Source organism: Mus caroli, chromosome 17 (genome assembly GCF_900094665.2).
Source record: "Mus caroli chromosome 17, CAROLI_EIJ_v1.1, whole genome shotgun sequence".
Classification (NCBI taxonomy): domain Eukaryota; kingdom Metazoa; phylum Chordata; class Mammalia; order Rodentia; family Muridae; genus Mus; species Mus caroli.
In genome coordinates this window covers 84,252,697-84,267,404 of record NC_034586.1, presented here as the reverse complement: position 1 = coordinate 84,267,404, position 14,708 = coordinate 84,252,697, and the positions used below count along the sequence as shown (strand labels likewise).

Genomic DNA, 14,708 nt, shown 5'->3' with positions numbered 1-14,708 from the left:
TTTGGCTGGGTGTAGTAGCCTGGGCTGGCATTTGTGTTCTCTTAGTGTCTTTATAACATCTGTCCAGGCTCTTCTGGTCCCAGAAGCTGTGTTGCTTTGGCCTGTCACAGAAGCTGTTAGCTTCTGTAGTCCACACTCTCACCTGTGCAGACTACTTTCGGCAGAGTCCCGGAACCAAGATGGCTCCTTCCGATGCTGAGGCAAAGCCCTCCCGGGCTAGGCGGACACCTATCCTCTGGCCAGCAAGGTGGCCAGATGTCTGGAGCCCAAAAAGGGGGCTGCCTCAGAAGCTCTGTAGCTCCCGCCTGTCCCAGAAGCTGTTAGCTTGTGTAGTGCACACTCTAGCCTCTGCAGACTACTTTCGGCGGAGTCCTGGAACCAACATGCTTCTTTCTTATATTTTTGGTTGTGAACCTAGCCTTTAATGGTTGAGCCATCTCTCCAGCCCAACATGCTTCTTTAAGTTGCCTCATAGCAATAAAAAAGTAACTAGGACTCACAGTGAGAGCCTGTCAAGGGAAGAAGGAAGAAGAGAAGGAAGAGATGGAAGGTAGAAGTGAAGGAGATGGAGGTAGAGGGACTGATTGATTTAAGCCAATGATTCTCAATCATTAACACAGTGGTTCATATCGTGGTGACCCCAAACCATAAAATTATTTTAATTGATACTTCAAAATTATAATTTTGCTACTATTATGAATCATACTGTATATATCTGATATGCAGGATGTCTGATATGCAACCCCTGTGAAAGGGTTGTTTGACCCTATAGTGGTCACAACCCACAGGTTGAGAATCACTGATTCAAACAGACACAAACAAAAAAAAAAAACTTCTACTCATAAACTTCTTGAAGTAATTGATATTGTTAAAATTGACATACTACCCCAAATAACATACAAATGCTACACAATCTCTATCAAAATTCTAATGGTACCCTAACAGAAATGGGGGGGGGGGGTCCTAAAATTCTCAACCAGACCATAAGTAAATCTCAATAACCAAGGCAATCCAGAGAAAACTAAATCAAGGCTGAGTTGATGGTTTAGCAGGTAAAAAGTCTGCTCTGTAAGTGTGAGGACTTGAGTTTGGAGCCTCAGCACTCACCTGAAAGACAATGCAAATATGCAAGTGTAAGCCCAGAGCCCCTATAGTGAAACAGCAGGTAGAGGCAAGAGACCTTAATCCCCTTAAAGTCATGGGCCAGCTATCCAGGCATTCACAGCAGCAATGAATCCCCTACCAAACTAGGATAAAGGCAAACACCAGCACCTGAGCGTGTCCTCATACCTGCATGATGTGCACAAGCATGCACAAGCACGCACAAGCACACACTCGCACGAGCATGCATGCATACACACACACACACACACACACACACCGTGGGGAGTACCATAAATTCACACATGTATGATCAATTAATTCTCAACAAGGACAATGGAAAAGAATTGTCTTCTCAAAAATGGTGTTGGATTTTTCAAAATCTTGATTTGCTAACCTGCATTTTTTAAAAATTTCTTTTTTCCTTCATCTGTACTTGTGGAGCTGAACACCACCTCACACCCTATGCTACAGCCCTGCCTGAGTCCCAGGAGCCCTACTCTAACCAGAGACAGGTGAGACACCCTCCCCCAATACTCCAACCGCTAGGAACCCACAGAGCCCAACAAATATCCACAGAACCCACAGAGTCCTGCCCTGTCAGAGCTCCATCTCCTTTCTGATCTGCACCTACACTTGCTCTAACCCAGGACACACAGCTTCACCTGCCTCCTGGGAGGCCTGCTCCAACTCAGGACACCCAGGCCAGCTAACACCTGAAACAACCAGATGGTAATAGGCAAGCACAAGAACATAATCAACAGAAGCCAATGAAACATGGTACCTTCAGACCCCAGCTCTCCTCCTACAACAAGCCCCGGATATCCTAACACACCTGGAAAGCAAGATTGTGACTTTAAATCCCACTTATGAAGATGATAGAGGCATTTAAAGAGGATATAAATAAATCCCTTAAACAAATTCAGAAAAACAGGAGCCCTTAAAGAGGAAAGAAATAAATCCCTTAAACAAATACAGGACAATATAATCAAACAGGAGAAGGAAATGGATGAGAGAGCCTAAGACCTAAAAATGAAAATAAAAGCAATAAAGACAACACAAATGGAGGCAAGCCTGGAAATGAAATACCTAGGAAAGAGAACAGAAACTACAGATGCAAGCATCACCACCAGATTACAAGAGATGGAAAAGAAAATCTCAGACATAGAAGATATCATAGAAGAAATTGATACATTAATCAAAGAAAACATCAAATTTATAAAGTTTCTAACTCAAAACATCCAGGAAATTTGGGACACAATGAAAAGACTAAGAATAGAAGGAATAGCAGGGAGTGAAGATTCCCAGTTCAAAGGGCTAGAAAACATCTTCAACAAAATCATAGAAGAAAACTTCCCCAACCTAAAGAAAGAGATGGCTATAAATGTAAAAGATAACTACAGAACACCAGAAAAGAAAGTCCCCCACCAAATAACAATCAATACATTAAATGTATAGAACAAAGGAAGAGTATGAAAAGTTGAGAGGAAAAAAAGGCCAAGTAACATATAAAGGCAGACCTATCAGAATTACATCTGACTTCTCAACAGACTCTAGGAGCCAGAAGATCCTGGACAGTTGTCTCGTAGACCCTAAGAGACCACAAATACCAGTCCAGACTACTATATCCAGAAAAACTTTCAGTCTCCATAGATGGAGAAACCAAGAAGTTCCATGACAAAACCAAGTTTAAACAATATCTTTCTACTAATCCAGCCCTACAAAGGATACTAGAAGGAAAACTCCAACACAAGGAGAGTAACTACACCCAAGAAAACACGAGAAATTAATCATCTCACAGCAAACCCAAAAGAAGAGCATCAGATACACTCAGTACCACCTCCAACAACAAAATAACAGGAACCAACAACCATTGGTCATTAATATCTCTCAACATCAATGGGATCAATTCACCAATAAAACAACACAGGCTAATATAGTGGATACACAAATAGGATTCATCATCTACTGCATACAAGAAACATACCTCAGCAACAAAGACAGACACTACCTCAGAGTCAAGGGCTGGAAAAAGGGTTTCCATGCAAATAGATACAAGAAAAAACCTAGAGTAGCAATTAAAATATCTAATAGAATATACTTTCAACCAAAAGTAATCAAAAGAGACTGGAAAGGACACTCAATACATTGTAGGAAAAATTCACCAAGATGACATCTCAATTCTGAACATCTATGCCCCAAATTCAAGGGCACTCACATTCATAAAAGAAACTTTGCTAAAGCTTAAAACACACACTGAATCTCACACAATAATAGTGGGAGACTTCAACACCCCACTCTCACTAATGGACAGATTATCAAAACAGAAACTAAACAGAGACACTGTGAAACTAATAGAAGTTATGACCCAAATGAATTTAACAGATATCTACATAACTGTCCACCCCAAAACAAAAGAATATACCTTCTTCTCAGCACTGTACAAGCCTTTTCCAAAATTGATCATATATAATCAGATGCAAAACAAACTTCAACAGATATAAGATTATCCAAACACCCCTGGCATCCTATAAGATCACCATGGATTAAGGCTGGACCTCAACAACAACAGAAAGTTCACATACTGATGAAAACTGAACAACTCTTTACTCAATAATCACTTAGAGAAGAAATAAAGAAAGAAATTAAAGACTTTTTAGAATTCAATGAAAATGACGGCCCAATATACCCGAACTTAGGGGGCATAATTAAAGCAGTGCTAAGAGGAAAATTCATAGCACTAAATGCCTTCATAAAGAAATTAGATCTTACACTAGCAACTTAACAGCAAACCTGAATACTCTAGAACAAAAAGAAGCAAACACACCAAAGAGGAGTACATGGCAGGAAATAGTCAAACTCAGGGCCAAAATCAATCAATTAGAAACAAAGAGAAAAATACAAAGAATCAAAAAAACCAAGAACTGGTTCTTTAAGAAAATCAACAAGATAGACAAATCCTTAGCCAAACTAACTAAAAGACAGTATTCAAATTAACAACATCAGAAATGAAAAGGGAGACATAACAACAGAAACTGAGGAATTTTTTTTAATTCATTAGGCCTTACTTCTAAAGCCTATTCTCAGCAAACTGAAAAATCTAGATGAAATGGATGATTTTCTAGACAGTTACCACATACCAAAGTTAAACTAAAATCAGGTAAACCATTTAAACAGTCCCAAAACCCCTAAGGAAATAGAAGCAATCATTAAAAACCTCCCACACAAAAAACACCAAGGCCAGATGATTTTAGTGCAAAATGTCTAACAGACATTTAAAGAATGTCTAATACCACTACTCCTCAAACTATTCCACAAAATAGAAACAGAAGGAGCACTACTTCATTCATTCTATGAGGCCGCAGTCACCCTGATATCTAATCCACACAAAGACCCAACAAAGAAAGAGAACTTCAGACCAATTTCACTTATACACATCAATGCAAAAATACTCAATAAAATTCTCGCAAACCGAATCCAAGAACACATCAAAAGCATAATTCACCACAATCAAGTAGGCTTCATCCCAGGAATGCAGGGATAGTTCAATATACGAAAACCCATCAATTTAATCCACTATATAAACAAACTCAAAAAAGTCACATGATCATCTCATTAGATGCTGAAAAGACCTTTGACGAAATCCAACACCCCTTTCATGTAAAAAATCTTGGAGAGATCAGAAATTCATGGCACATACCTAAACATAATAAAAACAATATCCAGCACGCCAACAGCTGACATCAAATTAAATGGAGAGAAACTTGAAGCAATCCCACTAAAATTAGAGTGCCCTCTCTCTCCCTATCTATTCAATATAGTACTTAAAGTTCTAGCTAGAGCAATTAGACAACAAAAGGAGATCAAGGGGATACAAATTGGAAAGAAAGAATTCAAGATATCACTATTCATGGATGATATGATAGTTTACATAACTGACCCCCAAAATTCTACTGGAGAACTCCTACAGTTGATAAATAACTTCAGCAAAGTGGCTGGATACAAAATTAACTCGAAAAAATCAGTTGCCCTCCTTTATACAATGAAAAACAGGCTGGGAAAGGAATGAGGGAGGCAACATCCTTCACAATAGCCACAAATAATATAAAATACCCTGGTGCGACTCTAACTAAGCAGGTGAAAGATCTATATGAGAAGACGTTGAAGAAGACATCAGAAGATGGAAAGATCTTCCATGCTCATAGATCAGTAAGAAAACAGTGAAAATGGCCATCGACAGATTTAATGCAATCCCCACCAAAATTACAACACAATTCTTTATAAATTTTGAAAGAGTAATTCTCAACTTCATATGGAAAAAAACAGAAAAAAACAAGCACACCCAAAACAATCCTGAACAATAAAAACAACATCCAGGGAAGTCACCATCCCTGACCTGAAGCTGTACTACAGAACAATGGTGATAAAAAAACAGATGATATGGGTATAGAAACAGATAGGTTTAATCAGTGGAATAGAATCAAAGACCCAGACACAAATCCATATAGTTATGGACACTTGATTTTTGACAAAGAAGCCAAATCCATACAATTGAAAAAAGAAAGCATCTTCAACAAATGGTGCTAGTCTAACTAGATGTCTGCATATAGAAGAATGCAAATAGATCCATATATATATTCCTGCACAAAGCTCAAGTTCAAGTGGACCAAGGACTTCAAAATAAAGCCAGATACACGGAATCTAATAGAAGAGAAAGTGGGAAATATCCTTGAACACAATGGCACAGGGGAAATTTTCCTGAACAGAACACCAACTGGCTCAGGTTCTAAGATCAACAATTGATAAATGGGACTTCATGAAACTGAAAAGCTTCTAAGGCAAAGGACACTATTAATGAGACAAAAGGGCAACTTAAAGATTGGGAAAAGATTTTTCACTAACTTTATATTCAACAAAGAACTAATATCCAAAATATATAAAGAAGTTAAGATGCCAAAACACCAAATAACACAATTTAAAAGATGGGCTACAAAGCTAAACAGAAAATTCTTAATAAAGGAATCTTGAATGGCTGAGAAGCACTTTAAAAAATGTTCAACACCCCTCACCATCAGGGAAATGCAAATCAAAACAAACCTGAGGTTCCACCTTACACAAATAAGAATGGCAAAGATCAAAAACTCAGGCAACAGCAGATGCTGGCAAGGATGCAGAGAAAGAGAAACACTCCTCCATTGCTGGTGGGATTACAAACTTGTACAACCACCCTGAAAATAAATCTGTTGGTTTCTCAGAAAATGGAAATAGTTCTACCTAAAGACCCAGCTATACCACCATGCAAGGACACATGTTCCACTATATTCATAGCAGCCTTATTTGTAATAGCCAGAAACTGGAAACAACCCAGAAGTCTATCGACTGAAGAATGGATACAGAAAATGTGGTTTATTTACACAATTCAGCTATTAAAGACAAGGACATCATGAATTTTGCAAGCAAATGGATGGAACTAGAAAATACCATCTTGAGTGAGGTAGCTCAGACCCAAAAGGACATGCATGGTATGTACCCACTGATAAGTGGATATTAGCCAAAAAGTACAAAATACCCATGATACACTCACAAACTCAAAGGAGATAAATAAAAAGGGAGACCTGAGTGGGAGAAGGGAAGGGGGGCATAGGAGACAAGATGAGGTACGGGAGAAGAGTGGCCCCCCAGGGTCAGGAGAAGGAATGGAAATATGCAGCTGCCAGGGGTGTAGGTGGGGGAAATCTCTAGGAACTCCCAGGAAACAACGTGGCTGACCTTAGCTGAAATGCCCAACAATGGAGATACGGAACCTGAAGAGACTGCCTCCGATAGCCAGACAGGAGCTCCAGTGGAGGGATGAAGACACCAACCCACCTGCAAAACTTTCAACCCAAAATTGGCTCTGTCTCAAAGAAATGCAGGGACAAAGATGGAGCAGAGGCTGAAGGAATGGCCAGCCAGTGACTGACCCAACCTGAGACTCCTCCCATGGGCATGCACCAATCCCTGACACTATTAGTGATGTTGTGCTTGCAGACAGGATCCTAGCATAGCTGTCTGTCCTCTGAGAGGCTCTACTAGCAGCTAACTGAGACAGATGCAGATACCCACAGCCAAGCATTGGACGAAGGTTGGGACCCCCGTGGAAGGGTTAGAGGAAAGATTGAAGGCCCTGAAGGCAGTGGCAACCCCACAGGAGACTAACAGTGCCAACTAATATGGACCCCTAGGAGCTTCCAGAGACGAAGCTACCAACCAAAGAGCCTGTGTGGGCTGGCCCAAGACACTCGCCTCCTCCAAAGCCTGGCACATATGCAGCAGAGGGCTGCCTTGTCCTGCCTCAGTGGGAGAGGATCCTCCTAATCCTACAGAACTTCGATGCACTAGGGTGGGAGATACTGGGGGGGAGGGGGCACCCTCTCAGAGGCAAAATGGAGAATGAGAGAGTAACCCTGGGAGGAGAGACTGGGAGGGGGCAGTATTTGGGATGTAAATATATAAAATTTATAAATATAGTTAGAAATAAAAAATAAATAAATGAATAAATATTATTAAATATTTCTTTTGTGCTGTGATTATTATTACACCTTACATGCTTAGTCAGTACTGAACCTGAAGTCTAGATGTTAGATGTGCAACATGGGGGGGGGGCCTTCTTAATATTGTGTTATGCTTGAGAGTTTCGCTATCAATATAGATTTGAGATTCTTGCCACACTTTAAAAAAATTAGGTTAACTCTAAAGTAATGGACATGCCAATTTACATAACCTAATCAACACTCTACGTACATCATCACATCATGCGACCCAGTTTAAACACATACAGTAAAATTTAAGTTAAAAATAGGGGGCCAGGGAGGTGGCCTAGCAGACAATGGTGTTGTTTATTGTGCAGGTCTGGCAACCTGAGTTTGACAACCAGAACCCATGTGAGGGCAGAGAAAAAGAACAGGGGTGTAGCTCCACCAAGCTGTCCTCAAACCTCTACTCATGAGCAAGTGTACCTATGAGCACGTGAGCACGTCTGCGCACGCACGCACGCACGCGCACACGCACCTGCCAGCTTCTCTGTGGTTCCCGGGGATCTGCACCCCAGTCCTCGCCCTGTGCAGCAGGCACCCATCCACTGAGCCGCCTCCTAGCCCAAAACCCATATTTAAAAAATAAAAAAACAAAATGTTGAAAACTGGTAACGCAGAATATTTCTAAGAAGTGAATAATATAGCCAAAAAATTTAACAAAGCAAAGAAGCTTTAAAAACAGAACTGACAGATGTAAATGACTTATTCAATTGTAGATTTTTGTTTCAGCTCGTTATCAGAAGAAATAAAAAGATTGTAGCATTTAAGTTATTTTAATCAGGCTTTTTAAAGCATGCCATGAGAAGATACAATTAAGAAGTACTTCAATTTTATGAGGCAATTTATTTTGAGACTCTTATTGAAGGGTACCCAGAATGAAGACAGATAAGAGCAGGGTCTGTAATGCACTTCCCTTCCTAAGCATCTTCATTGTAAATTTCAAGGAAGAGAATAAGAAAAGCTGTCTTATTTTAAATGTAATTATTTCTATTATTCTAACTTCCAAGACAGAATCAAAAATAAGGTGCTGAGTGAAATCTAGCTCGATCCAGCCTTTGCCAGGTTGTCTTGTGATTTAAATCACTGGTAATATTACCATCTTCCGGATAAAATGGAGTATTGCAATTGTGAATGACAAGAAAGATGACAAGTTGTTACTGTGCCTTTGATGACAAGATATTCACGTGCTTTCCTCCTCCTCATGCATCCCCCAACCTCAACTACAAGAGCCTTGCTTCCTTCTGGGTTATTTAACTGAGAACCAGAGGCTCCGTAGCCGTGCGTGGTAGCTCTCAGAAGCCGAGGTAGAGGATAACCGAGTTTGAGGCCAGCCTGGATGATGATCGTGAGTTCTAGGATAAGTTCCTACCTCAAAGGGGGAAAAAAAAAAGTATTGAGATTTGCAAAAGTGCTAAACAGGGTGGTGGTGAAGGGAATCTCCTGACAAAACAGTAGACGGCAAAACAAAAGCACAAAGAAACAACTGCTGATAAAACTGGTCAGCCTGTCACATTCACAACAAAACTCCCATCACTCTGTGTGTGTGTGTGTGTGTCTGTGTGTGTCTGTGTGTGTCTGTGTGTGTCTGTGTCTGTGTGTCTGTGTGTGTGTCTTGTATGCTCATGTTTATGTGATATGTGAGCAGTATATAAAACATGTTATGTTTGCAGTATATGTATGCGTGTAAGGTATATACACATATACGACAGACAGGTTATGTGTGTGTGCAGTGTATGCACATATGATGCACATCTGTGGTATGTTCATGTGTATGGTGGGTGTGTGATATATACATGTGTGATATATATGTGTGACATATGTTCATGTGGTATATACATGTGTGGTTGGTGTTTGTGTGTGGAATACGCACATATATGTGGTATGTGTGTTGTATATGCACATGTGTGTGCCTACTTGCACAGGCTACAAGAGAACATCCTGTGTCCTACTCTTAATCACTCTCTGCCCTTTGCCTTTGGAGAAATAGTCTCTCACTGAGCCTGAAGCTAGGCTGGAGGCCAGCAAGCCCCAACAATCCTCCACACCCTATCTCTCACAGCTCTAGGGTTAAATGATGCTCGCAAGAGCACACACAGACCTTTACATGGGTGCTAGGACTGAAATTCAGGCCCTCATGCTTGCACCGGAAATGCCCTGACCAGTCCTCCTATGACCGACCCTTATAGAGCAATATCATAATTTTAAGCTTAGTAAGGAATTTTATGCTTGGTAACTCAATATTAGTTTGCTAATTTATTTCATTTTCATAATTGCTGCCACACTTCAACTATTTTTTTAATGGAAAGTGTGAGGCGAAAAGAATCTAGCTGACGCCTCTTGCCTGCTGAGAATCAAGAAACATGGGCACTGGAGAGAGATGGCTCAGAGCCTAAAGGCTGCCCTTCAGAGAACCCGGGTTCCATTCCCAGCACCCACATGGTAGCTCACAAGCACCTGTAACTCCAGTTCCAGGAGACCTGTTGCTCTCTTCTGACCTCCACTGGTACCATACATAGAATACACGAGGCACAGAGACGTGCATGCAGGCAGAACACTAACATTTCCTGTAAAGGTTGTCTGCCCAGAGATAATAGTTCTTTTATAGCAAAGTATTTTTGTTAAAATAGCAACAAGCCAGGTATGTATGACCTCAAGTGGGACCTTACTCCTTTACCAAGACATTTTCTGGAAACCTCAAACAAGACTATTGACTCTGTTGACAGAGAGATCTCCCACCTTCCACATCCCTGTTCTGGAGTGTCACCAAGTCAACTGGAATCTTGTTGGGGACCCCTTAGGAACCACTTGTAACCTCATCTAAGTACTTAGCAATGCTTCAGAGAGAAAAGCCTCAGACCCACCAAAACCTCGTGTATGCCTGCTACAGAGAAGGCCAAAGGCAGCTCTTGGAGAAGCCCATCCCACACCGCCTCTCAGTCCTCATCTTAACACCTATTAAGAAATGCTCTGGCCCAGGACCAGGGTCTGCAGAACAAGTTTCAGGCACCACACCAGGCTAAGATGGACCAGAAGCCCCTGAAACAGCCCAAGATGGAGGTCAAGGTGGGAAAGATAACACTTTCAGGGGGAGAAAAAGGAAAAGAAAAGAAGAATAGAGGCAGGAGGGAAGGATTCTGCCCTGGAAGACATTCAGAAGGCAGGTCAAGCGTCAGCCATGCCTGGGATAAGGGAGATGACCTTCTTCACTCCTGGTGCCCAACTAGCACATCTTTTGCTACACTGTCTTGGAGCCTACTGAACATTGTAATACATTTTGGTAAAATAAATAAATGAATAGATAATAAGTAAATATCATAAAATAAATCCAATCTCAGATCCTGACAGAACCTACTGTTTCATCTTTGTTCTGAACGGTCACCTTGAATTAAACTCATTTAAAAGGACATATATATATATACATATATGTGTGTGTATACACACAGTGTTTTAATAAACCCAAGCTCTTACCCCCCCCCCATTGGAAATTCTTTTCTGCACTGAAGCCAAGGATCACATTTCACCTGAGTTGAGGTCCCCAACAGGCCCTCAGCCTGCAGTGGGTAGTGGTGCGGAGCTGGGTCTGTCTCTGTCCAGAACTGACAGGCATGTTCTCTTCACTATGCCTGACATGATTTTCATAAAAAAATTTCCCAAACATACAAAGAATAATCTAATTATTACTGACAATGTAATTCAAATACTACCCTTCCTGGTTACAAACATTATACTCATACACTTCAGCTAAAACCAACAGAATCTATCCGTGTGTACATGCCTAGATGTGTGCTCAAGCAACCTAGGGCTTGTAGAGATCAGACGAACAGAAAGAAAGAGAGAGAGAGAGACCAGATAGAGTACTATTCCTTTCATCTTTTATTAGTCTTTACCAAACTAAATTGACACACATAAATCTGGGCAAAATTTTTCCTTAGAAGCAAAGCTCTAGATTTAGTAAATCCAGTAATAAAATAAAATGTATATAAAGTTATATCCCTTGCTTTATACAGCCCAAACTATAAGGAGGCCTGAATTATCTCCATATTCTTCTTCCTCTGTTTTGCTTCCAATACGATAATGGGTTTGTGCACAGAGAGGAGGTGGGAGGAGGGGAGGTGGGGGGAGGGGGAAGAGAAAAGGGAGAGGACAGAGGGGAGGGGAAGAAGAGGAGGGGAGGAAAGCGAGGGAAGGGAGGAAAAGAGAGCAAACAAACATTCCAGTACCCACCTTCCCCAGGGGATGTCTTCCTCAAAACGTCCAGTCAACTTCACAGAAGTGACAGCAGCAGACACTCTGAACTTACAAAGTATCTCCTTAGTTTCTCTAGAGTAACCGTTGTCAGTTTTTCCAAATTTTAAACACTAGTTTTAGCTACCTGAGTTTGTTGGGGTTTTTGGGGGGGTTGTATTGTTTTGTTTTTGGTTGGTTGGTTGGTTTGGCGGGGGAGCTTTTTCTAGACAGGGTTTCTCTGTATAGCCCTGGCTGTCCTGGAACTCACTTTATAGACCAGGCTGGCCTTGAACTCAGAAATCCGCCTGCCTCTGCCTCCCTAGTGCTGGGATTAAAGGCGTGCACCACCACCGCCCAGCTGGTTTTTTTGTTTTTTTTTTTTTTAATCAACACATACACTGTGTCCCTTTCATTGAATCATAGAAAGGTGAGGCCCTCTCTACCTTAAGAACATTAATTATCCTGACTAAAAAACAATATCACATACGAATTTGCTCTGAGAACATAGTCTTTAACTCTCCCCGACCTTCGGGCTGCATTGCAGGTGGTAAGGCATGAGGCAGCTGGAGAGTGAGGAGAGGCACCTGCACGCTGTTCCTGAAGAACTCCTCTGTGGCTTTAGATTGTAACACTTTGGTTTCCCAGAGCTGCAAGGGGAAAGAAAAAACAAGTCTATCTGGTTGTTTGTTTGTTTGTTTCACTAATGATTATGCACTGTTCCATTTTTCTTAAGTGTGTATACTTTCAGTGGCTAGCACAAGGAACATATCCTAACACAGTTGAAGGAGGAAGTGTCACTTCTCAGGCTGTGAAGATGAAACACGAGAGTCCTGTGAGCACGAACCTTCTTCAGGTCTTTCAACACCTGCTCCTCGATGCCTTCCTCAGCAAACAGGTCCCGCACGCCCTCGATGACATCTTCAATTACAGATTGGTAGAGTTTGGGCTACATGAAAACGATTGTTAGAGGTTTTAATTCTCAAGTAGAATGCTTTTGCCTTAAAAGACCTGCAGATACGCTCTCTAATCCTCAGTTTAAAGAAAAACTACCACAAGGTTATTAAGCACATCCCGCCCCGGTGCACTGTGGCTCCTGGTAAATTGTATTAGCTTCCTGTAATCCCTTTGAGGCCCCTATCCACAAGGCTGAACCCAGGACTACAAGGAACCTGGGGTCATCTGGAGACATGTGGGTGTTACTTGTGCTTATACAACTTGGCTTTTGTGTATTTAACATTCCTGCTTCTCTTTGAACGGGAAATTGAAAGCAGCTGGAAATAAGCCCCTGTTTTCAATCTACCATTTTCTCAAAGTAGCCACTATTAGTGAACTACCACAGATATAAATAAATCTCAGACCTTAAAAGTGGGACAATCAAAGCCTGCCCTGCTTCCAAAGTAGACTTGGACAGGTGGCAGGTTGAGAGCACGGGCGAGCAAAAGCACACCACATCCCTGTAAGTCATTAATAAGTTCATGAACAAACCCATGATGTTCAAACCAAGCCACAGAACAAAATTAGCCAGACCCTACCCAGAGCCACCTGTTCCTCTGCATAAGCAGCGGAAACATAGGAAATATACTCAGCCTTTCTGGTGTGTGTGTGCGTGTGCGTGTGTGTGTGTGTGCGTGTGTGCGTGTGTGCGTGTGTGCGTGTGTGTGTATGTGTGTGTGTGCGTGTGCGTGTGCGTTTGTGAGCTAGAGGGGGGGTTGGGGGAAGAGGGAGAGAGACAGAGACAGACAGATTCTGACAAAGACCACAGATATCATTCAGTAACACAGGACTCCAGTTGCTTTCACAATTGCTTAATTCAGACCAAATGAAAACTGAGGCTTTCTCGGGCTGCTCTTTTCATGCTTCCCACAAAACATACTCTCACTCCAGGAGCAGCACAATTTAAACTAATCCTTCTAAAGACCCAGGGTAAGTCTATGAATAGGCCAATCAGTAACATTTAAATGTTGTTCACAGGCTTACCCATTAAGACTAAGTGCCCCCAGATGAGCTGCTGCTTCTCCGTCTACCCTGAGAAAGGCTTCTAAACTGAGGCTTCTGTTTTAATCCCAGCTATAAGATCACACTTAAGAGCTGCAGGGAAAACCCCTAGGGCTAAAAACATCTTTTAAGACCTGCCCTTGGAGTCTAACAGCAGCAGTCCAAAAGAAGCCAATAAAATACAATTTTTCAAAAGCGAAGTAAGTATTGAACATGTCTCTCTTGTAGGACCGCCGTTAAACTTTATATTGCTTTCTCTATGTTATCTTTATTAAAACTATATATAGCCTGGACCTCCATCTTACCGGTATCTCAAAAAAAAAAAAAATCCTCATTGGCAATAACAATCAGGCAAACTGGTATTCGTGGAAAGCTTATATCCGGGCATCCATACTTTACACTTCTTAAAACAAACATACATGAGCATGTCTCTAAAAACGGAACCTTTTAGGCTGCATACACAGACTTTTACAGACACAAACCTATCTTGGCTGCCCATTGTCCTTCTGGAAATGAGCATCTGTTGATAGTGGTTTTTGCCTTCAATTTGGGATTTTTAATTTGATGGATCTAACAAGTGCCGTTTTGCCTGTGAATTCTCACTGTAGGGTTTAGCTGTCCTTAGGGCAGCGTTAGAGCGTTTCCTATTTAAGCATTAAGATGTTAAAGGGCAAGGAAAGGCAAGATCATGAGGCGACAATCCAAATCACATCACCTCTCATTCCGGGTTAGGAAGTAATCGCGGTGGTGGCGCGCACGTCTTTAATCCCAGCACTTGGGAGGCAGAGGCAGGCGAATTTCTGAGTTCGA

At 41.5% G+C, this 14,708-nt stretch overlaps 1 protein-coding gene across 2 annotated transcripts in view; it reads right to left on the bottom strand.

The window, feature by feature from the left end:
- The window catches only part of Gtf2a1l (general transcription factor IIA subunit 1 like), a 45,567-nt gene that overhangs the window by 30,233 nt on the left and 626 nt on the right, over positions 1–14,708 (bottom strand). The window contains exons 2-3 of one of the 2 annotated variants that reach the window (XM_021149157.1): positions 12,748–12,849; positions 12,430–12,550 (exon numbers count right to left, since the gene is read on the bottom strand). In XM_021149157.1, the coding sequence (XP_021004816.1) occupies positions 12,430–12,550; positions 12,748–12,849 (223 nt within the window). Of the gene's footprint in view, positions 1–12,390; positions 12,551–12,747; positions 12,850–14,708 lie in introns of both variants that reach the window. The other variant, XM_021149156.1, reaches the window with a different exon arrangement.